The 25,821-nt window shown below is 41.9% G+C and overlaps 1 protein-coding gene across 1 annotated transcript in view; it reads left to right on the top strand.

Moving 5' to 3' along the window:
* Positions 1-25,821, top strand: part of eys (eyes shut homolog) — a 683,137-nt gene that overhangs the window by 173,052 nt on the left and 484,264 nt on the right. Inside the window, exons 13-14 of the mRNA XM_061958758.1 lie at positions 1-123; positions 18,073-18,186. Of these exons, the coding sequence (XP_061814742.1) occupies positions 1-123; positions 18,073-18,186 (237 nt within the window). The remainder of the gene's footprint in view (positions 124-18,072; positions 18,187-25,821) is intronic.

The following is a 25,821-nucleotide window of genomic DNA, read 5'->3' as shown; positions in this document are numbered from 1 at the left end:
GGTTCAAGGGAAAGGACTGCTCCATAGATATTGACCTTTGCTCCTTTGGGATGTGCAGTGAACATACCATGGTGTGCACAGAAACCAAGGATGGCCACAACGTATCCTGCACATGTGAACGAGGTAAGCAAAGTCTTTGAAAGCATGTTTAAGGAACGCTGATACTGACATTTGTTATCGTTTTAAATGCAAGTCTGGCCAGGGTGAAATCCTATTTTTCCAAGCAAACTATCCTACATTGCCAACTAGGGTTGTACGGTATACTGGTATTAGTATAGTACCTCGATACTAATGAATCATATTCGGTACTACACCGCCTCTGAAAAGTACCAGTCTGTCTCCAACGTCGCCACGTCGTGTCATTGCTGGTTTACGAGCAGACAAGCATGTTCCGCAGCACACAATCATGGAGTACTTACAAGCAGACAGAGTGTGTAAAGAGAAAAGGGAGAAGGGACGCATTTTGGCTTAAAAAGTAACGATAAAGGTGAAGTTCTAACACTGAAACGCCCTCAGGAAGAAGTGCTTTAAGACATGGCTAACTAGCTAGCGGCTAAAGTCCAGCCCCAGTCGGCAGTGTTTTGGTTATTTCTAAATCACTAATCTTCACCTCCATGGCGACAAATAAAGTATGTTTCTTACAAGTATCATCCCTGCAGGACGAGGAATAGCTAAACATGCTTCACTACACACCGTAGCACACCGGCGTCAAAATGTAAACAAACGCCATTGGTGGATCTACAGCTAACATCCACTGTAATGATACCAAATACAGTAGCGTATGTAGTCGATACTACTATGGTTACATTTATATTTTTTGGCATCACATCTTCTTTTGTTTTTTTTAAAAGTATATTTTGTTTATAAACTGAGGAAATATGTCCCTGGACACATGAGGACTTTGAATATGACCAATGTATGATCCTGTAACGACTTGGTATCGGATTGATACTTACATGTGTGGTATCATCCAAAACTAATGTAAAGTATCAAACAACAGAAGAATAAGTGATTATTACATTTTAACAGAAGTGTAGATAGAACATGTTAAAAGAGAAAGTAAGCAGATATTAACAGTAAATGAACAAGTAGATGAATAATTCATTTTCTACCACTTGACCTTAATAATGTTGACAAAATGATAGAATGGAAAATGACACAATATGTAACTGCATATGTCAGCAGATAAATGAGGAGCTTTTGTTTGTTTACTTACTAATAAAAGACAAGTTGTCTTGTATGTTCACTATTTTATTTAAGGACACACTTGCAATAAGAAACATATGTTTAATGTACTCTAAGATTTTTTTGTTAAAATAAAGCCAATAATGCAATTTTTTTTGTGGTGCCCTTTATTTAGAAATGTACCGAAAAGTATCAAAAATAATTTTGGTACTGGTACCAAAATATTGGTATCGGTACAACACTATTGCCAACTTTTCCGACTCATTGTTATGTTTAAAATGTAATAGTCAATTAAGTTCCTACATGATGAGAAAGTACTGTATTATAAGTTTAGTGTGTTCTCAGTTATTCCTGATCCTAAATCTTGGAGTACGAGAGTTTCACAATGTGTCCATGAGATCTTTTAAATTTCTCACGTCACAATTATTTGACCAGTGGTAATTGCCGACCACTGGCTCAGTACTATATTTTTTCCTCGCAAATTGTAACGTATTCGGATACAATAATTGTAAATCTGATTAGGGCAGCAATGGAAAGATAGTTATGTATTGGAGGGTGCTAAAGCGCTACCTCGCAGTCACTGCTTCTCTGCTCTCGCCACTTAACGGACAGCTGTGTCATCCACAAAGCGTAGTCTGACGCCCGATTTTCCAAGATAACCATTACCACGTAAACGGTTGAGGGGGGCGTAACACCATGTGGGACAGCGCCGTGGCAGGGGTGGGCGCTGGAACGAAGCCTAGATACCTGACCAATCGCAACAAAGCGGCCGTGGTTGGGAGAGGTTACAGTTTGTTTTGTCGAGCCCCGACTCAATAAACTGGACGGTCAAGCATTATCTTTAGTACACAGACATGCATATCACTTGTTGTCAACTCTGACTTCTGCGGGGCATCACTTAAACACGTCCGTGTGGAACATAACTGTATTTGCTAGTTCCTATTGTTACACCATGGAGATAGTGTTCCCAGATTTCATAAGAGAAACAAGCAAACAACTCCAGGAAAACGAGCGTATAATAAGCGAACGGAACGGCAAAGTATAAGCTGTCCGAGGGAGACACCGCATAGGTCAGGAGGGAAGGGATTCATATGGCCCGATTCCTGGCTGGATCTCGCGTAAGAGGAAGGTGGAGTGGTAAATCATTTCGCAATGCAGGTTATTTCTAAATCACTAATCTTCACCTCCATGGCGACAAATAAAGTATGTTTCTTACAAGTATCATCCCTGCAGGACGAGGAATAGCTAAACATGCTTCACTACACACCGTAGCACACCGGCGTCAAAATGTAAACAAACGCCATTGGTGGATCTACAGCTAACATCCACTGTAATGATACCAAATACAGTAGCGTATGTAGTCGATACTACTATGGTTACATTTATATTTTTTGGCATCACATCTTCTTTTGTTTTTTTTAAAAGTATATTTTGTTTATAAACTGAGGAAATATGTCCCTGGACACATGAGGACTTTGAATATGACCAATGTATGATCCTGTAACGACTTGGTATCGGATTGATACTTACATGTGTGGTATCATCCAAAACTAATGTAAAGTATCAAACAACAGAAGAATAAGTGATTATTACATTTTAACAGAAGTGTAGATAGAACATGTTAAAAGAGAAAGTAAGCAGATATTAACAGTAAATGAACAAGTAGATGAATAATTCATTTTCTACCACTTGACCTTAATAATGTTGACAAAATGATAGAATGGAAAATGACACAATATGTAACTGCATATGTCAGCAGATAAATGAGGAGCTTTTGTTTGTTTACTTACTAATAAAAGACAAGTTGTCTTGTATGTTCACTATTTTATTTAAGGACACACTTGCAATAAGAAACATATGTTTAATGTACTCTAAGATTTTTTTGTTAAAATAAAGCCAATAATGCAATTTTTTTTGTGGTGCCCTTTATTTAGAAATGTACCGAAAAGTATCAAAAATAATTTTGGTACTGGTACCAAAATATTGGTATCGGTACAACACTATTGCCAACTTTTCCGACTCATTGTTATGTTTAAAATGTAATAGTCAATTAAGTTCCTACATGATGAGAAAGTACTGTATTATAAGTTTAGTGTGTTCTCAGTTATTCCTGATCCTAAATCTTGGAGTACGAGAGTTTCACAATGTGTCCATGAGATCTTTTAAATTTCTCACGTCACAATTATTTGACCAGTGGTAATTGCCGACCACTGGCTCAGTACTATATTTTTTCCTCGCAAATTGTAACGTATTCGGATACAATAATTGTAAATCTGATTAGGGCAGCAATGGAAAGATAGTTATGTATTGGAGGGTCCTAAAGCGCTACCTCGCAGTCACTGCTTCTCTGCTCTCGCCACTTAACGGACAGCTGTGTCATCCACAAAGCGTAGTCTGACGCCCGATTTTCCAAGATAACCATTACCACGTAAACGGTTGAGGGGGGCGTAACACCATGTGGGACAGCGCCGTGGCAGGGGTGGGCGCTGGAACGAAGCCTAGATACCTGACCAATCGCAACAAAGCGGCCGTGGTTGGGAGAGGTTACAGTTTGTTTTGTCGAGCCCCGACTCAATAAACTGGACGGTCAAGCATTATCTTTAGTACACAGACATGCATATCACTTGTTGTCAACTCTGACTTCTGCGGGGCATCACTTAAACACGTCCGTGTGGAACATAACTGTATTTGCTAGTTCCTATTGTTACACCATGGAGATAGTGTTCCCAGATTTCATAAGAGAAACAAGCAAACAACTCCAGGAAAACGAGCGTATAATAAGCGAACGGAACGGCAAAGTATAAGCTGTCCGAGGGAGACACCGCATAGGTCAGGAGGGAAGGGATTCATATGGCCCGATTCCTGGCTGGATCTCGCGTAAGAGGAAGGTGGAGTGGTAAATCATTTCGCAATGCAGTCTGCTGAAAATGACGGCCACAAAACACATTTTAGGATAATAAACACTCTGCTGCCCTCTGGCGCATACTTGTCAACCTTGAGACCTCCGATTTCGGGCGGTGGGAGGGGGGGTTGTGGTCGGGAGTGGGGGCGTGATTGGGGGGCGTGTTTACGAGGGGAGGAGTATATTTACAGCTAGAATTCACCAAGTCAAGTATTTCATATAAACTGTATATATAAGAAATACTTGACTTTCAGTGAATTCTAGCTATATATATATATATATATATATATATATATATATATATATATATATATATATATATATATATATATATATATATATATATATATATAAATAAATAAGAGAAATACTTGAATTTCAGTGTTCATTTATTTACACATATACACACACATAACACTCGTCCATCCTTGTTCTATTCTCTGTTACTATTTTTCTAACCATGCTGAACACCCTCTCTGATGATGCATTCTGCTTCGTCTCCTTGTTGTGTGCGCAGTTGTGCACTGCACTCTCTAAAAGCCGTAGATGTTATTGTCACATATGCATGTACAGTAGATGGCAGTATTGTCCTGTTTAAGAGTGTCACAACATTGCTGTTTACGGCAGACGAACTGCTTTTCGGTAGAGGAAAACGTGACTGCTGTTGTTGTGTGTTGTTACCGCGCTGGGAGGACGTTAATGAAACTGCATAACAATAAACCCACATAAGAAACTAAAAACTCGCCCTCGATCATTCTACAGGTATAACGTGATTGGGCAGGCACGCTGTTTATATTGTGGGAAAGCGGTTGTGAAAACAGGCTGACGACACGTCACTCAGGTCCGCTTGGAGCTGGAGGAGGCATGGCCTCCAGCTCCGCCTGAATTTCGGGAGATTTTCGGTAGAAAATTTGTCCCGGGAGGTTTTCGGGAGAGGCACTGAATTTCGTGAGTCTCCCGGAAAATCCGGGAGGGTTGGCAAGTATGCTCTGGCGGCTAAAGTGGACAGTGCACCCTCCCCCCAAATTTGTCACCTTTTATGTGTCAGTTAAATATGTGTTCCTTTTGTAAACGTTGAACAATATTATTGCATTGCTTAATACAACTGCTGTACTGTAGTTCATTGTAGTACATTCTATCATAATAGTTTTCAAAACTAAATGTATGTTTAAAATGTGTTTTACTTTTTAAAAGGTATGTTTCATGTTCAAATTGTGTTGTCTTGGGAGGGCCAAGCACAGATTAACCTGCTTGGTCCTCCCAAAACACCACAATTTCGATTATTTGTTGTTTGAGTTACGAGCTCGGTCGTGGAACACAATGTGCTCGTAAATTGAGGTGTTACTGCATTTTATTCTAAGAAACTGGGATCCAATATAATTTTTAAATCTCCTGAAATGAGCAGCGGAGGGCCACTCTAAGGATTTCTGTGAGGCCATAAAAAGTACTTTAATCACTGCTTCATCACTCCACACACAGGTATGATTACTGTTCCCCTTGATTAGCCATTGTTGTTATTTCCGTGCCTCCTGTTGCTTCGTCATTACAACCTCAACATTTGGCCAAAGAGCGGATTGATTGATTGATTGAAACTTGTATTAGTAGATTGCACAGTACAAAACATATTCCGTACAATTGACCACTAAATGGTAACCCCCGAATAAGTTTTTCAACTTGTTTAAGTCGTGTCAAGACATGGACTGTGGCTTGGTTTGTTCTCCCGAGGTGCAAGTGAATTGGACTGGTCAAGGCTTGAAGGTGGGTACATAATTTATTTAAACTATCAAAAAAAAGGAATAAACGAAAAGCGCGCACAGGGGCGGAGATACAAAACTAGACTATAAACACAAAACTTGCACATTGGCAGAAACTATGAACAATTAAACAAAACACTAACTGTGGCTTAATAAACAAAAACTTACTTGGCATGGACATGAAGTGCGCAGAGGTGGACAGAGTGTGACAGGGGGCATAAATGCGGGGATGTCGTCAGGACGAACAACAGAAAATGAAAAGCTTAAATAACACAGACATCCATTTTTTTTTTTCTACCGCTTAGTCCCTTCGGGGTCGCGGGGGGCGCTGGAGCCTATCTCAGCTACAATCGGGCGGAAGGTGGTGTACACCCTGGACAAGTCGCCACCTCATCGCAGGGCCAACACAGATAGACAGACAACATTCACACTCACATTCACACACTAGGGCCAATTTAGTGTTGCCAATCAGCCTATCCCCAGGTGCATGTCTTTGGACATGATTAACGAAAACAGGTGCGTGACTCAAAACGTGAAACAGGTGCGTGACGTGACAGGTGAAAACTAATGGTTGCTATGGTGACAAACAAGAGTGCACAATGAGTCCAAACGTGGAACAGGTGAAACTAATGGGTAATCATGCAAACAAGACAAGGGAGTGAAAAGCCAGAAACTAAACAAAACATGACTTAAAACAAAACATGATTACACAGACATGACAGAGCCCCTCCCTTAAGGACAGATACCAGATGTCCAAGAAAAAACTTAACAAAAGTCATGGGAGGGCGGGAGGGGGACATGGCGGTGGGTCGCCAGCCCAAGTGGCCCCGAATCCACCGAGGCAAAGTCAAGTGGCGGCGGCGAGTGGAACGCCGCTGCAGCAGGCGAGGCGGGCGCCCAGGGATTGGCCACATTCGTGGCCGACTGGGAGGTGGGCGCATTTGGCGTGGCGGGCGACCAGGTAGCGGCCATATCCGTAGCCGACGAGGAGGCAGGCGCGTCGTCAACTTGGCAGGCGTGGCAGCTCGGCGTGGCAAGTCAGGCGTGGCAGCTCGGCGTGACGCGTCCAGCGGCGAAGCTCGGCGTGACGCGTCCAGCGGCGAAGCTCGGCGTGACGCGTCCAGCGGCGAAGCTCGGCGTGGGTCTTGGTCTTGGTGTGGGTCTTGGCATGGCGGGTCTTGGTCTTGGTGTGGGTCTTGGTTTTGGTCTTGGTGTGGGTCTTGGTCTTGGTCTTGGTGTGGGTCTTGGTCTTGGTCTTGGTGGGGTCTTGGTCTTGGCATGGCGGCACTTGGCGTCGTGGAGCTGCGACTGGCGGTACTTGGCGTCGTGGAGCTGCGACTGGCGGCACTTGGCGTCGTGGAGCTGCGACTGGCGGCACTTGGCGTCTTGGAGCTGCGACTGGCGGCACTTGGCGTCTTGGAGCTGCGACTGGCGGAACTTGGCGTCTTGGAGCTGCGACTGGCGGCCCTTGGCGTCTTAGAGCTTCGACTGGCGGCACTTGGCGTCTTGGAGCTGCGACTGGCGGCACTTGGCGTGGAGGGTCTTGGTCTTGGACTTGGCGTGGAGGGTCTTGGTCTTGGACTTGGCGTGGAGGGTCTTAATCTTGGACTTGGCGTGGAGGGTTTTGGTCTTGGACTTGGCGTGGAGGGTCTTGGTCTTAGACTTGGCGTGGAGGAGCTGGTACTAGCCTTGGTGCGGCGACAGGTGCTAGCCTTGGAGCGGCGACAGGTGCTAGCCTTGGAGCGGCGACAGGTGCTAGCCTTGGAGCGGCGACAGGTGCTAGCCTTGGAGCGGCGACAGGTGCTAGCCTTGGAGCGGCGACAGGTGCTAGCCTTGGAGCGGCGACAGGTGCTAGCCTTGGAGCAGCGACAGGTGCTAGCCTTGGAGCAGCTAGCCGTGGTGCTAGCCGTGGAGCAGGTGGAGGTGGCCTAGCTGGGGGTTGCGGCTTGGCAGGTCGGAAGACTGGTGAGGGCGGTCGTGCTGGAGGCTGTGGCTTGACGGGTCGGAAGACTGGTGGTGGCGGCCGTGCTGGAGGCTGTGGCTTGACATGGTGATGCAGAGCCACCCCACCTACACAGCTCCCGACCCCAGCCCCCCCCTCAAGGGGCGGATACCAGACGCGCTCTCTGCGGTCTGGAACTCTCTCTAGGGGTGGGCGGAGGGAGGCCTGGAGGGGGGCTGAAATTTCCCCTTTAAGTTGTCCACAATGTTTTTTTTTTATCCCCCACCTGGGGTTGTGTGGGCGGAAAAAAGAAAAAAATTGTGACTGGGGCGGGACTTGAGTCTTGGGGGGCGGGGCATGCAATTTGGGACGTGGCTTGGACTGATTAGACCTGATTTCTAAAAACATGTTTTGATAATGATTTATCAAAGTCATGCCATTAGAGTCTTTTGTTGGAGGCGGGTGTTCAAAAGAAAAAGAGTTGAAAAAAAAATCCTGGGCTGTGATGTCATCCTGGGGAAGCCGGGCAGACTGCTGCTTGCTTCCGCCCGGAGGGGGAGGGGCTTGTGGGAGCGGCGTGTCCTGCAGGCTCGCGGAAGTCTTTCCTCGTCCTCGGCGACGTTTCCGGGACGGGAGCGACGCGCCAATGTCGTGGGTCCACACGGAGTTTATTGGCAGCAGTCTTCCATTTAGCCCCCACATCATATCTCTGCCCTCCACGGAGGAGTAGCGCAGCGTTTCCTCCTCCATCGCGCGCAGGACCGCCCATGTTCCCTCGTCAAAATTGTCCAAATGTCTTGCGGGAGAACTTTTTAGCTGACGACATCTGTCAAGACATGGACTGTGGCTTGGTTTGTTCTCCCGAGGTGCAAGTGAATTGGACTGGTCAAGGCTTGAAGGTGGGTACATGATTTATTTAAACTATCAAAAAAAAGGAATAAACGAAAAGCGCGCACAGGGGCGGAGGTACAAAACTAGACTTTAAACACAAAACTTGCACATTGACAGAAACTATGAACTATTAAACAAAACACTAACTGTGGCTTAATAAACAAAAACTTACTTGGCATGGACATGAAGTGCGCAGACATGGACAGAGTGTGACAGGGGGCATAAATGCAGGGATGTCGTCAGGACGAACAACAGAAAATGAAAAGCTTAAATAACACAGACATGATTAACGAAAACAGGTGCGTGACTCAAAACGTGAAACAGGTGCGTGACGTGACAGGTGAAAACTAATGGTTGCTATGGTGACAAACAAGAGTGCACAATGAGTCCAAACGTGGAACAGGTGAAACTAATGGGTAATCATGCAAACAAGACAAGGGAGTGAAAAGCCAGAAACTAAACAAAACATGACTTAAAACAAAACATGATTACACAGACATGACAAGTCGGGCTCCACTTAAATCCATTCATGGTACAAATATATACTATCATTATAATACAGTCATCACACAAGTTAATCATCAGAGTATATACATTGAATTATTTACATTATTTACAATCCGGGGGGTTGGATGGGGAGGGGGGTGGTTAGGTTTGGTTGATATCAGCACTTCAGTCATCAACAATTGCATCATCAGAGAAATGGACATTGAAACAGTGTAGGTCTGACTTGGTAGGATATGTACAGCAAGTAGTGGACATAGAGAGAGAGAAATCAGAAAGCATAAGAACAAGTATCTGCATTTGATTATTTACAATCCGGGGAGGAGGGATGTGGAAGGGGGAGGGTGTTAGTTTACGGTTGAAGTTGCCTGGAGGTGTTCTTTTAGTGCGGTTTTGAAGGAGGATAGAGATGCCTTTTCTTTTACACCTGTTGGATACATCTAGGCTAAACGCTACCCGTGAACAAAATCAAGTCCATTGCATTCATCCATCTGTTTTGTTTTTCTAAAGCTTTATTGTCGATTAAAGCTAATGTATGTTTAGCGCAGTGGTTCTTAACCTTGTTGGAGGTACCAAACCCCACCTGTTTCATATGCGCATTCACCGAACCCTTCTTTAGTGAAAAATATATATATATTTTTTTTCAAATTCAAGACAAGGTTATATGTTTTTGGTAACACTTTAGTATGGGGAACATATTCTAAGTAACAAAGACTAAATTTAGAGTTATTTGGACACTAGGGCAGTGGTTCTTAACCTGGGTTCGATCAAACCTTAGGGGTTCGGTGAGTCGGCCTCAGGGGTTCGGCGGAGGTCAAAACACACCCGACTCATTGTGTAAATACAAACTTCTCCCTATCGGCGTATTACGGATACGGAAACAGCTGACTGGTTTGCAGGAGTGCACTGTGTTGTTTTGTTGTTTGAACAAGGTGATGTTCATGCACGGTTCATTTTATTCACCAGTAAAAAAAACATGGTAACACTTTAGTATGGGGAACATATTCATCATTAATTAGTTGCTTATTAACATGCAAATTAGTAACATATTGGCTCTTAACTAGTCATTATTAAGTACTTATTAATGCCTTATTCGGCATGGCCTCATTATAATCCTACCCCTCTAACCCTGACCCTAACCTAACCAAATAACTCCAAATTAAGTCTTTATTACTTAGAATATGTTCCCCTAGTGTCCAAATAACTCTAAATTTAGTCTTTGTTACTTAGAATATTGTCCTCATACTGCAGTGTTACCAAAAACATATAACTTTGTCTTGAATTTGAAAAAATTTATATATATTTTTTTCTCTAAAGAAGGGTTCGGTGAATGCGCATATGAAACTGGTGGGGTTCGGTACCTCCAACAAGGTTAAGAACCACTGCGCTAGGGGAACATATTCTAAGTAATAAAGACTTAATTTAGAGTTATTTGGTTAGGGTTAGGGCCAATATGTTACTAATTTGCATGTTAATAAGCAACTAATTCATGGTGAATATGTTCCCCATACTAGTGTTACCATGTTTTTTTTACTGGTGCATAAAATGAACCGTGCATGAACATCACCTTGTTCAAACAACAAAACCAACACAGTGCATAAACTCACAACAAATTACACACCTGCAAACCAGTCAGCTGTTGCCGTATCCGTAGTACGCCGATAGGGAGAAGTTTGTATTTACACGATGAGTCGGGTGTGTTTTGACCTCCGCTGAACCCCTGAGGCTGACTCACCGAACCCCTAGGGTTCGATCGAACCCAGGTTAAGAACCACTGGTTTAGCGGGATTCATTGTCAACGTGTTTATGTGATCTGACAGGAAATCATTATTATAGTGCATGAACAGTACATCCATACTTATTCATACAAGCTTGAAATGAAAACATTTTGCTGAGCAAAAGCTTATTTTTCAGTCTGCACCACTCTACACCTGCATTGCCATCTTCTTTTTTTTTTCTTCCCCCAGACGAATCGCTATTTGGTAGAAGTTCATGCAAGCAAATCAATAACTGAGCGACTTCATTACTCCTGTTGCACGTATGCTGGGCAGATGTCAAAATGAAGGATTGTGAGTGATTTCTTATGTAAATGAAAGCAACTTGCCGCAAGCTGCTGTCCCACATCACTTCTCAAGGGCACACTGTAAAAACCTTGCCTCAGATGTTCCCGGTCGGTGCCATTGGCATCCATTTTATCTTCTGTTTGCCAGCCTCATTTATTGCAAAACTGCTAAACTTCCTTAATGTAGACTATCAGGTTTTTGACGATTGTTCTCGTTCTCTCACTTAATGCGTTTTATGTCATTAGTGTATCATTTATGTTAAAGGGGAACATTATCACAATTTCAGAATGGTTAAAACCATTAAAAATCAGTTCCCAGTGGCTTATTATATTTTTCGAAGTTTTTTTCAAAATTTTACCCATCACGCAATATCCCTAAAAAAAGCTTCAAAGTTCCTGATTTTAACCATCGTTATAAACACCCGTCCATTTTCCTGTGACGTCACATAGTGAAGCCAACACAAACAAACATGGCGCATAGAACAGCAAGCTATAGCGACATTAGCTCGGATTCAGACTCGGATTTCAGCGGCTTAAGCGATTCAACAGATTACGAATGTATTGAAACGGATGGTTGTAGTGTGGAGGCAGGTAGCGAAAACGAAATTGAAGAAGAAACTGAAGCTATTGAGCCTTATCGGTTTGAACCGTATGCAAGCGAAACCGACGAAAACGACACGACAGCCAGCGACACGGGAGAAAGTGAGGACAAATTTGGCGATCGCCTTCTAACCAACGATTGGTATGTGTTTGTTTGGCATTAAAGGAAACTAACAACTATGAACTAGGTTTACAGCATATGAAATACATTTGGCAACAACATGCACTTTGAGAATGCAGACAGCCCAATTTTCATCAATTAATATATTCTGTAGACATACCCTCATCCGCGCTCTTTTCCTGAAAGCTGATCTGTCCAGTTTTGGAGTTGATGTCAGCAGGCCAGGGAAGCAAGGTTCGATAGGGGGTTTAGCTCGCTCGTCTGCGGGAACAAACTGCCGCCATTGCTTGCCGTGCTACCGAGGTCCTTTGTCCCTGAATTGCTCACACACATCTGGCAGATTCAATGGGGGTCTGGCGTCAGATTTCTTTGACTTTATCGTTGGAAATGCATCTGCTTTGAGTGTCGCAGGATATCCACACATTCTTGCCATCTCTGTCGTAGCATAGCTTTCGTCGGTAAATTGTGCGGAACAAACGTCCAATTTCTTGCCACTTTCGCATCTTTGGGCCACTGGTGCAACTTGAATCCGTCCCTGTTCGTGTTGTTACACCCTCTGACAACACACCGACGAGGCATGATGTCTCCAAGGTACGGAAAACAGTCGAAAAAACGGAAAATAACAGAGCTGATTTGACTCGGTGTTTGAGAAAATGGCGGATTGCTTCCCGATGTGACGCCACGTTGTGACGTCATCGCTCCGAGAGCGAATATTAGAAAGGCGTTTAATTCGCCAAAATTCACCCATTTAGAGTTCGGAAATCGGTTAAAAAAATATATGGGTTTTTTTCTGCAACATCAAGGTATATATTAACGCTTACATAGGTCTGGTGATAATGTTCCCCTTTAAGACTGCTGTTCAAGGTAACACGATAATAACATTGTTAACTATAAGTTCCTTCAATGGCACTACATATTTTGATGTTTAGTCTTTCTGTGACTGCTTTCACTATTTACTGATGAGCCACAAGCGGGGAAAATAACGAGTAGAAACGCACAAAGAAAACGCTACATTATGAAATAAGTCCAAATCCATTACATGATGATCTGCCGACGAGACACAACCGTTTTTGTTTTTATCCACGATGGATAAGAGGTCACATTGGAGCAACACCTACAGTCATGGTCAAAAGTTTACAAACACTTGTAAAGAACATAATGTCATGGCTGTGTTGAGTTTCCAATAATTTCTACAACTCTTATTTTTTTTGTGATAGAGTGATTGGAGCACATACTTGTTGGTCACAAAACAAATTCATGAAGTTTGGTTCTTTTATGAATTTATTATGTGTCTACTGAAAATGTGACCTAATCTGCTGGGTCAAAAGTATACATACAGCAATGTTAGTATTTGGTTACAAGTTTCACTGCAATAAGGCGCTTTTGACCATGAGTGTAGGAAATTTCAGGACAAGCAGTCTTTGATACAGCATACACATTCCAAGAACTCAGATAAAAAGTGAATCTCTGAATCAGCGAAGGAGCATAACAGTTGAATATAATCTGCATAGAAATTATTAGAAACATTTTTTAAAACTACTGATCAACCTACCAAGAGGCATCAGGTACAACAAAAATAAAACAGGCCCCTGAACAGAACCCTGGGCCACATCACATGACAGGTTGGACACATTGGACATTTCATTATTAAAAGGCAACATTAAAAGTTATTCCATTTGTATAAGAAGTAAACCACGGAAGAACAGCACCAGAAAACCCCATCCCAGATTTGAGTTGATCAATCAGTATACTGTGATCCACAGTATCAAAGGCAGAAATCAAGTAAAACCAAAACTGTGTAGCGACCAGAGTCAGCGGCCATCATCACGTCACTGGAAGCTTTCAAAAAAGCAGTTTCGGTGGAATGAAATGACCTAAAGCAAGATTGGTATTTATCATACAAATCATGCAGGTGGTTAGCTGCTTAGCTACCACATTTCTGACATGAAGGCAATTTTTGATATGGGCCGATAATTTAAAGGCTCCACCGTATCAAGATTAGGTTTTTTAAGAATGGGATTGACCACAGCAAGCTGGGGATCGGGCCAGACTGAAGTGAAAGGTTTAATTTTACCACCCAAGGACCAACAACATCAAAAACATTTAAGAAGTGGAGTAGGAACCATGTCCACAGGGCTCGATGTGGTTTTCATCTTGCCTACTAAAACCTGAACATCCTGTAGGCAGACAGGAGTAAAGGAAGACCATGATGAGCACACAGTGGTTGATGTAGTGCACAAACTATCCGAGGGAAGACTAATAGTGGCCCTTATGTCTTGCACTTTGTTCAAAAATATATATTACAGGCACCTGAGGAGATGGAGGTGCAACACGATTTCCAATAGTGTCAAATAAGAATTTACGGTTTTTCTTGTTATGCAAAACAAGGTTACTTCATTTCATTTAGCTCCATTATCATTTCTTGAAAAATAAATTCTATGAACCTATAATTTTGTGGCTTTCCACAAACGTTCCACTTTCCGACAGCTTCTTCTAAAGCTGGAAATAGCTTCATTCATGGGGACAACGTGGCGAAGTTGGTAGAGTGGCCATGCCAGCAATCGGAGGGTTGCTGGTTACTGGGGTCAATCCCCACCTTCTACCATCCTAGTCACATCCGTTGTGTCCTTGGGCAAGACACTTCACCCTTGCTCCTGATGGGTCGTGGTTAGCGCCTTGCATGGCAGCTCCTGCCATCAGTGTTTGAATGTGTGTGTGAATGGGTGAATGTGGAAATACTGTCAAAGCGCTTTGAGTACCTTGAAGGTAGAAAAGTGCTATACAAGTATAACCCATTTATCATTATTATCATTATTCATTCATCCATGGACAAAGTTTTTTACGAGAGCCTCGATTGTTTTTAGCTGGTGCTACTGTGTTCAAAACAGTCCGACAATGATGATTGAAGTTGGCATAAATGTATCAACATCGTCACAGCTCGCAAAAGTTGTCAAAAAAAACAGAAAACCCGCAGATTGCATAGTCATAGAAAATGAGTATCTGTTTCCTCACTTTGGAAGGAGTCTGAGTCAGTGAGAACGACACATTAAAAACAGTGAATAGTGGTCGCTTACTTGAAGGTCTTCAATACTTAATTGGTCAATTTTTACTCCAAAAGAGAAGACCAGATCTAAAGTTTGACCTTCTGTGTGAGTAGGACCCGACATATGCTGTGAAAAGTGGAATGAGTCAATAAGAGATATCAGTTCGGCTACCAAGGGACAAGAGGAGTTATCAACATGGAGATTGAAATAACCAATAATGAATACACTCTCCAGCTTAACAACAAATGACATAAAATCCGTAAATTCATCTAAAAATAAACGAGCAGGACCAGGCGGTCGGTAGACTAAAACACAGTAAAAAGAGTGTTCTTTTCCAACCTTGCACGTCTGAAGCTCGAATGAGTTGTACAGGTTTGTGTCCATCAGTCTGCAGCAAAAAGAGTCCCGGTAAACAAAGGTCGAGTAAGCCGAGGGGTCCCAAACACGTGACAGTCTGGAGGGCACAGCTCCTTAAGAAAAAATAACTCGTTTTCCTGCTGCCAAGTTTCCGTGAGGCACATAAAATCTAACTCGCGGGACACAAAGAGGCCGTTCAGGAGATGTGTTTTGTTGGCTATCGACCTAGCATTCCGTAGGCACAAGCATAGAGAATTCATATCCTTTAGAATAGGTTATTGGAATTTTAGTTAAAAGGCTTTTGTTTTTCAACACGACGCCCATTTAATTCTGTTTGCCTTGGGAGGACATATAATTATTCAGATGTCGTCCTAAGAACCAGCAGTTGACATCTGTTTTTGGTATATTTCTTCTTTCAGAGTAACACATTTTGTGGGGGAAAGAAAAGGAAAATATAAATGTTCTCAGGAGGATATACTCTTTTCAAATGATGTCAATTTCTCTAGGATGCATTGTACCAAGCATTGTAAAATAATTACATACAGCACACCATCGGTGTAAACATATGCACCCTTATTTTAAAGATAATGGTGATCAATGAAGTTGCGTCATCAAAGAACTGTCGAGCAGCTCAGAAATATGATTCATAAAACACTGAAAAATAAAAAAATGTGCAGGGGGAAATAGTAAACATTTTGTCAAAATGCCAAAATAAATTCTATAAAACATTGTTATCTTGGGTTTTGTGAGCAACAAGTTATTATGGTTATATTTATAGACCTAATAGTAATTAAACTATTTTATTTTCATAACATGTCGAGGGCAAATAAAAAATTAGCTGCAGGAAGAAAATGGTCCCCGGACCGGACTTTCGACACTCTTGATTTAAATGATATTGCCATGATTCTTTTGTCTTTGATTTTCCAAAAAACAATAATAAGTGTATAAACACACAACACAAACTAGATCAGGGGTCCCCAAACTACGGCCAAACAGCTCAATTTTTGTTTGATCTGACCACAGAACTTTCCTCGAGAAGGTCTTATCTTTGTCCATGTGATTTCAGATGACACAAAAATGTAGCTGTATGGCCACAATACCTAGCAATATGTTTAGAGGAGAAAAGGTGAGGCTTTTAATCCCAGGAACACCACACCTACCGTCAAGCATGGTGGTGGTGGTATTAGGCTCTGGGCCTGTTTTGCTGCCAATGGCACTGGTGCTTTACAGAGAGTAAATGGGACAATGAAAAAGGAGGATTACTTCCAAATTCTTCAAGACAACCTAAAATCATCAGCCCGGAGGTTGGATCTTGGGCGCAGTTGGGTGTTCCAACAGGACAATGACCCCAAACACACGTCAAAAGTTGTAAAGGAATAGCTAAATCAGGCTAGAAATAAGGTTTTAGAATGGCCTTCCCAACATCCTGACTTAAACATGTGGACAATGCTGAAGAAGATACAAGTCCATGTCAGAAAACCAACAAATTTAGCGGAACTGCACCAATTTTGTCAAGAGGAGTGGTCAAACATTCAACCAGAAGCTTGTGGATGGCTACCAAAAGCGCCTTATTGCAGTGCAACTTGCCAAGGGACATGTAACCAAATATTAACATTGCTGTATGTATACTTTTGAACCAGCAGATTTGGTCACATTTTCAGTAGACCCTTAATAAATTCATAAAAGAACCAAACTTCATGAATGTTTTTTGTGACCAACAAGTATGTGCTCCAATCACTCTATCACAAAAAATAAGAGTACCATGACATTAAGTTCTTTACAAGTGTATGTAAACTTTTGACCACGACTATATATATATATATATATATATATATATATATATATATAAATAAACACACACACACACATGCAACTGGGTATAGGTTGATTGGCAACACTAAATTGGTCCTAGTGTGTGAATGTGAGTGTGAATGTTGTCTGTCTATCTGTGTTGGCCCTGCGATGAGGTAGCGACTTGTCCAGGGTGTACCCCGCCTTCCGCCTGAATGCAGCTGAAATAGGCTCCAGCGACCCCGAAAGGGACAAGCGGTATAAAATGGATGGACGGATGGACACACATGCACACACACACACACACACAGCCCGGCCCCCGGCCAAATTTTTTTAACCCAATGCGGCCCCCGTGTCAAAAAGTTTGGGGACCCCTGAGCTAGATGATCTACATTAGCCAAGTGTTAACCCACGGACAGCCCCTCAAACATTGACATGCTACTTCTCTTTAATCGGCTCTATGAGTGCGTGTTTCTGTGAGTGTGTGTGTGTGTGTGTGTGTGTGTGTGTGTGTGTGTGTGTGTGTGTGTGTGTGTGTGTGTGTGTGTGTGTGTGTGTGTGTGAGTGTTTGTGTTTGTGCTTGTATCTGTGTGTGTTTACACTTGTGCATCAAAGCATGTCATTTATTTCATGTGCTTTCCTTTCTGCATAGATTGACTTTGATCATGCAATCACGAGATAGGCCTTGTTTATTAATGCGATAAATGACTTGCACTTATTTAACATGATTAAATAATGCAGTGAGCTGGAGTTGCACGCCTGGCTGCCTGCATGTGTGCGCTGGCCAATCTATTGCAATCGATACCTGCTTTTCAAAATTAAACAAAAACAATGGTTGTTCTGGACTGGCAGTGAAATGCAACCAAGCGAGAAGAGTCAAATAACCTGCTTTTTGTTTGTTTGTTGACATGTGTTGCAGGGTTTGGAGGGTCTTTGTGTGAAGTAAACATCAACGAGTGCGAGTCAAAGCCGTGCCAAAACAATGGTGTGTGCGTGGACGGCAGTGACCTGTATCACTGCTTTTGCTCCGAGGGTAAGCTGATGTGCAACTAGACACACAAGGTGGTAGATAACCACAATGTATCCTTTTGAATATTCTCCCGTTATAGGACAGTATGCACTGCAGTAAGTAGCAATCAGATTCCTAAGTCGTTAAGTGTTTAGTGACATGAAATTTCACACAATACATTAAAAAAGATGCGCAAAATAAAATTGGTTCAAAAAATAAGTATCACAAACTCAAAGAGGCGACTTTTATTTAAAAAAAACTAAAAAAAAACTGGTGAGATTGGTAAATTAGTTTTTTCTCTTTCTTTGTGAAGTAAAACATTTTCACCCACTCTTAAGTTTTGCATTATAACTGATTTTCTCTGCAACTGGTCAAAGACCTACAGATAATGGGCCTGATCTACTCAAAGTTTGTGTGTACTAAAACATGCACAAACTTCTTGCACATCCAAAATTGTGTCTCTTAAATGAGCAAATTAGAGAGTGCAATCCATTGTTTTTGTCTTTTTTCATACAAACCCCGTTTCCATATGAGTTGGGGAATTGTGTTTGATGTAAATATAAACGGAATACAATGATTTGCAAATCCTTTTCAACCCATATTAAATTGAATGCACTACAAAGACAAGATATTTGATGTTCAAACTCACAAACTTTTTTTTTTTTTGCAAATAATAATTAACTTCATGGCTGCAACACGTGCCAAAGTAGTTGGGAAAGGGCATGTTCACCACTGTGTTACATGGCCTTTCCTTTTAACAACACTCAGTAAACGTTTGGGAATTGAGGAGACACATTTTTTAAGCTTCTCAGGTGGAATTCTTTCCCATTCTTGCTTGATGTACAGCTTAAGTTGTTCAACAGTCCAGGGGTCTCCGTTGTGGTATTTTAGGCTTCATAATGCGTCACACATTTTCAATGGGAGACAGGTCTGGACTACAGGCAGGCCAGTCTAGTACCCGCACTCTTTTACTACTACTACTACTTGATGTAATACATGGCTCTGCATTGTCTTGCTGAAATAAGCAGGGGCGTCCATGGTAACGTTGCTTGGATGGCAACATATGTTGCTCCAAAACCTGTATGTACCTTTCAGCATTAATGGCGCCTTCACAGATGTTTAAGTTACCCATGTCTTGGGCACTTATACACCCCTATACCATCACAGATGCGGGCTTTTCAACTTTGCGCCTATAACAATCCGGATGGTTATTTTCCTCTTTGGTCCAGAGGACACGACGTCCACAGTTTCCAAAAACAATTTGAAATGTGGACTCGTCAGACCACAGAACACTTTTCCACTTTGTATCAGTCCATCTTAGATGAGCTCAGGCCCAGCGAAGCCGACGGCGTTTCTGGGTGTTGTTGATAAACGGTTTTCGCCTTGCATAGGAAAGTTTTAATTTGCACTTACAGATGTAGCGACCAACTGTAGTTACTGACAGTGGGTTTCTGAAGTGTTCCTGAGCCCATGTGGTGATATCCTTTACACACTGATGTCACTTATTGATGCAGTACAGCCTGACGGATCGAAGGTCACAAACTTAGCTAATTACGTGCAGTGATTTCTCCAGATTCTCTGAACCCTTTGATGATATTACGGACCGTAGATGGTGAAATCCCTAAATCCCTTGCAATAGCTGGTTGAGAAAGGTTTTTCTTAAACTGTTCAACAATTTGCTCACACATTTCTTGACAAAGTGGTGACCCTCGCCCCATCCTTGTTTGTGAATGACTGAGCATTTCATGGAATCTACTTTTATACCCAATCATGGCACCCACCTGTTCCCAATTTGCCTGTTCACCTGTGGGATGTTCCAAATAAGTGTTTGATAAGCATTCCTCAACTTTATCAGTATTTATTGCCACCTTTCCCAACTTCTTTGTCACGTGTTGCTCGCATCAAATTCTAAAGTTAATGATTATTTGCAAAAAAAAAAAAATGTTTATCAGTTTGAACATCAAATATGTTGTCTTTGTAGCATATTCAATATGGGTTGAAAATGATTTGCAAATCATTGTATTCCGTTTAATCTAACACAATTGCCCAACTCATATGGAAACGGGGTTTGTAAATATGCAGAATATACTGTAAGCTGATCGTCAGAACACCCACCCACTGGGAGGAGGAGATGCAAATATAGACATTTAGCACTCGCAGTGTGATCCATCAAAGCTGAAACTGTTCTGCGACTGCTGTTTCGTGTGAATATTTAGCATGTTCAGAAGGTGCGTGCAAACTGCCACAGTTAAGCAAAAACGGATGTGAAAAAGGAGATGGCGCCGCAATAGCAAACAATGGAGAGAGAATACTCCATCTTAGTGCATGTGTCAACATATTTGGACAGTCAGAAATCCACATATTGGACATGTTTACATCTGATGACTTTAAAGGTTTGTTTCTACATTTAAAACACTTCCTTGAGGTCTACATTACATGGTCTAAATGTGGTTTGGATTGTGTTTTACAGACCATCTTCAAGCCGCTTTCTGATTGTCTCTTCAGGATGCGCCGTTTTGTCGGCAGTCTTATTTACGTGCCTCAATTCCGACCGCATCTTCCCCCCGTCAGCCACGTTGTACTGTTTAGCGCTTCCATACCGAGTCTACTGACAGATATACGATAGAACGATGCTCTACTTTCTATTAGAAATTTTAACAGCGCAGGATGCATGTGAATGTACGAGCCAGTCTGCCCCACAAGATGAGGATAGAGCTGGGGTCTGCAACGCGCGGCTCTTTAGCGCCGCCCTAGTGGCTCCCTGGAGCTTTGTCAAAAATGTATGAAAACGGAAAAAGATGAGGAAAAATATATATTTTTTGTTTTAATATGGTTTATGTAGGAGGACAAACATGACATCAACCTTCCTAATTTTTAGAAATCCCACTGTTAAAGTTAGTTAAGTTAAAAATTAAACCTGCTTCATTGATGAGAGTATTTGGCGCGCGCCATTTTGTCCTAATTTTCGGAAGTCCTTGAACGCACCGTAGTTTGGTTACATGTACAACTTTCCTTGATGCTGCCACAGAAATATGTGTTTTATGCCACTCCTTCTTTGTCTCTATTTGTCCATCAAATGTTTTACACTGTGCATGAATCCACAAAGGTGAGCTTTGATGTTATTGACTTGTGTGGAGTGCTGATCAGGCATATTTGGTCACTGCATGACTGCAAGCTAATCGATGCTAACATTGTAGCTGTATGTACATTTATGGTGTGTGCCTCGTCATTATGGTCATTATGCCTCGTATTTTAGGTACCGTATTTTCCGCACTATAAGGCGCACCTAAAAACCACACATTTTCTCAAAAGCTGACAGTGCGCCTTATAATCCGGTGCACCTTATATATGGGTTAATATTAATATTAATTTTCATAAAGTTTAGGTCTCGCAACTACGGTAAACAGCCGCCATCTTTTTTCCCCGTAGAAGAAGCGCGCGGTGTATGCTGGGATATGTGACGTTTCATTTCCATTTGTGTGTTTATGTAAAGACCCCAAAATGGCTCCTATTAAGTGTGTTGTCTGTCTAATTATAAATAATGCAGACGAGGCGTGTTAACTGAGTTCTCAACGTTTACTCACAGCGTGCTCATAACCACATTCTAACTGCCAGCATAAAACAACGCTTCTCAGGGCTACCGCGCATGCTCGTCACTATCGTTGCATGCTGGGTAGTGTAGTTGTTATATTTGCTAGCTCATAACATCACATTAAGAGACACGCTTACGCGCTTAATTCAATACTCGCCGTCATTCCGGGTGGATTGACAAAAGACCTCCAGCCGCTAGATATTGGTGTCAACAGGGCATTCGAAGCTAGACTGCTAACTGCGTGGGAACAGTGGATGACAGAAGGCGAACACACGTGACGTTCACCAAGACAGGGAGACTTCGACGAGACGGAGCCGGCCATTTTGGATCCCACATTCGCCCAACTTTTCAATTCGGACACCGAAGGAGAATAATTCGAGGGATTTATGAATGAAGAATAACTTCAGAAAGTGAGCGTTATGTTTATTTTGTGTGTTGTGACATTAACGTTCGAGCAACATTATGTTGCTATTGCTCTGCACTATTTTGAATTTTACTATGTTTGTGATTGCACATTTGCGTACATTTTGGGAGTGAACAGAGTTGTTAAAACGCTGGTTTTTAATATATTATTAAAGTTTGACTGACCTATCTGACTGTTTTTTTGACATTCCTTTAGCGCAGTTAGATGCGGCTTACAACACGGGGCGGCTTATAGGTGGACAAACTTTTGAAATATGCCGTTCATTGAAGGCGCGGCTTATAACCCAGGGCGCCTTATGGTGCGGAAAATACGGTATATTTGAAGTAATTTTATGTGTAGTTTCCGTTTCAACTTGAACACACACATCTTTACCTTTGGCCATTCTAAGACAGTAATTTCCAGGAGTTATCACACCCTCTGAAAAGCCTCTGTTTAACTAATGTTTACCAATGTTGTAAAAATGTGTAGAATAAATGTTACATTTCAACATTTCTGTCAATGAAGATTTGCATCAGCCTGTGTCATTTTGATAGTAATATAGCTAATATATAAACACTTACATCATGTGTTGTCTTAATTTTAACACTTATATACGGTTTTACATATTTTGCGGCACCAGACAGATTTTATTTTTGTATTTTTGGTCCAATATGGCTCTTTCAACGTTTTGGTTTGCCGACCCCTGGGATAGAGGAACAACAAGAGCTTATTGACTCCAAAGTTAGACTACAACGACAGACTCGTACTTAACTCTTTGGGTAAAACTTTACCATTTATGGAGATATTCGCTGAAGTCACCAATTGGAAAAACATCAAAAGTTGTGCAATTTCCAAACAGCTCGTTTGGAGGAAGTATGAAGAAAAGCAAGATTGTTTTATAAATATTTCCGCCATGCCTCCATGGATCGATTTCAAATGTCCGGGACTTATGCACACCCCAAATACACAAACCAGGTACCAATAGGTAAGAAATGTTTAGGAAAAAGTTTAGTAAAAGCATAATAGGTCCCCTTTAAGGGGCTGATTGGAGCCAACAGACACCAACATTAATTCAGTTTTTGTTTTACTGTTGTTCATTTCTTCATTGATGATATATTATTATTCTATATCCTATACATCATGAATATAGATAAATTAATATACTGCAGTGACGTGCGGTGAGGTTGATGGCTGGTGAGGCACTGACTTCATCACAGTCAGATTTACAAACATATGAACCCTAAAGAGTATCTTATACACCATTTGATTGGCAGCAGTTAACGGCTTATGTTTAAAAGCTCATACCAGCATTCTCCCCTGCTTGGCACTCAGCATCAAAGGTTGGAATTGGGGGTTAAATCACAAAAAAATATTCCCGGGCGCAGCGCCGCTGCTGCCCACTGCTCCCCTCACCTCCCAGGGGGTGACGAAGAGGATGGGTCAAATGCAGAGGACAAATCATTGGTACTTTAACTTAACTTTAACTTTACACATACAAACTGTAGCACACAAAAAAGCACATTTAATTAAAAAAAACTTATTATGGTCTTACCTTTACTTATAATTGCGGGAACAGTGGTGTTGGTGTTGGAGGAGTTGTGAATGAATGAAATATGAAATCCGTGCTGCAGTCTGCAGGTGTACCTAATGTTGTGTCCCTGCAGTCGTTCACGGCTCCTCCGGCGCGAGCAATGTTGTTTTTGCACTTTTTGGCTTCTTGTTAAGTGACTTTTTTTGGGTGGATTCGGTCTTGCACGTGGAGAGTTTGGGTGTGGGCTTTGGTTGGTGTGGCGCTCCCGTCGGGGGGTGCACTCTGCGCGGGGGTGCATTAACCAGCACCAGGAAGCAGGATTACTGCGAGCCTCACACAGTGCGTCTTCGCAGCAGTTTTATGATTGCTCAGCACAGGAAATACTTTACACACATACAGTTGTTGACAAAATACACTGTACATTATATACCTCAGTTAACTAAACTATGGAAATGTATAATATAGTTCATATAGCAATACGGTCTCACTGCACAGCAGGCCAGCAGTTAGCCGAGTCCGCAATCCATGTTGAGGCACAACTGAGTGACGTGCCTCAACTGGCTGCTGATCACCGCACCGTCTCTTCTCAGTTTTTGAACGGCAAATGTGAAAATTCAGCGATTTTGAATAAAAATAATCTAAAATTGGTGAAGTTAAATTGAAAATAACTTTATAGTATAATCACTGAATACATATAACAATTTAATTAATTTGTTTTCTTTTTACATTTGTTTTTCTTTCCACAAATAATATACTGTATTACCTATGAAAAACCATCTTGGAACATTCGATCCAGACCTGCCAACAACACCACGGTGCCTCCTAGAGCACACCTTATCTGTGTTAAAAATTGGTCCTGTTTTCTAGATTGAGCTTTTATATTATCCAGAAAATATGGTACAGATTATATTTGTGTGATGCATGTTCCACACATCGCAAAGCACCACATGTTGGTGTATATAGCGCTGCAGTAAATGAGTGTTTCCATGGTGACAGCCAATAGTACACACACATTAATTTAAATGGGGGGGGGTCTGCACCACTTTTGCACTTGTTATCAATTGCACTTGTTACCAGCTTCTGCTATCCTAGTCAAGGCTGTTGTGGCCTTGGGCAAGACACTTCACCCTTGTTCTTGATGGGTCCTTGCATGGCAGCTTCCACCATAAGTGTGTGAATGTGTGTGTGAATGGGATGTATAATGTAACACATTTTGGATATCATTCCAAGTATCGTAAAGCGCGATATAAATTGGATTGGATTAATTAATACAGACCATTTACCAATTGTACACAGTCTTAGTAGATCACCCACAGATTGTACACATTTTATAGTTTACACGATTTATTTAGCACTTGTTATTTTGGATCTCAGTAGATCAGGCCCAGTATATTGACCTCAGTATTAATCAGTGTTTTCACCCCTAGAAAACAGTCTGAAAGAGATCGTACATCTTGTATTTATACATGTAAACCTACAAGTGGTACGAACACAAACCTCCCCAAGTGGGTCAGAGCTTTTCTCCCTGTCACTTACATAAACTTGTGACTTGGAAAGATGCAGCCGTGACATGAAGACCTGTTCAAAAGGTTGGATAGGTTAGCAAACCAGAGAGTTATGATTCCTGGTTTTAGATAATAGTGATCAATGAAGCATGAAACAATTGTCGAGCAGCTAAGAAATAACAATTGGATATTAAAATAAATTGCAATCGAGCAGTTGTTATTCACTGAAATTAAGGACATGACTCAAAACATAGTTTTGTCTTGAAAAAGAGGGCTGTGTCACGGTTCCGGATGTGGTGGCCAGTGTTGGGACTAACGCGTTACAAAGTAAGTTAGTTTCGGCGGTAACTAGTAATCTAACGCGTTATTTTTTATATTCAGTAACTCAGTTACCGTTACTACATGATGCGTTACTGCGTTATTTTACGTTATTTTTTATGTAGTATCGGCTAGAAACTGAGGATCTGATCGTGTTTTATGGCAGCGAAGCAGAGACGTGCTTCTGATTCTTCCTCTGCACTCTGTGTGTGTGTGTGTGCGGGTGTGTGGAGGTGAGGGGAGGGGAGGGGGTGCGCAATACAATGTAAACCGTTGGCCAACAAAAAAGTAACCACAGAACACTATACGA

Source organism: Nerophis lumbriciformis, linkage group LG02, assembly GCF_033978685.3.
Source record: "Nerophis lumbriciformis linkage group LG02, RoL_Nlum_v2.1, whole genome shotgun sequence".
Lineage (NCBI taxonomy): Eukaryota > Metazoa > Chordata > Actinopteri > Syngnathiformes > Syngnathidae > Nerophis > Nerophis lumbriciformis.
This window is presented reverse-complemented; position numbering and strand designations above follow the sequence as displayed.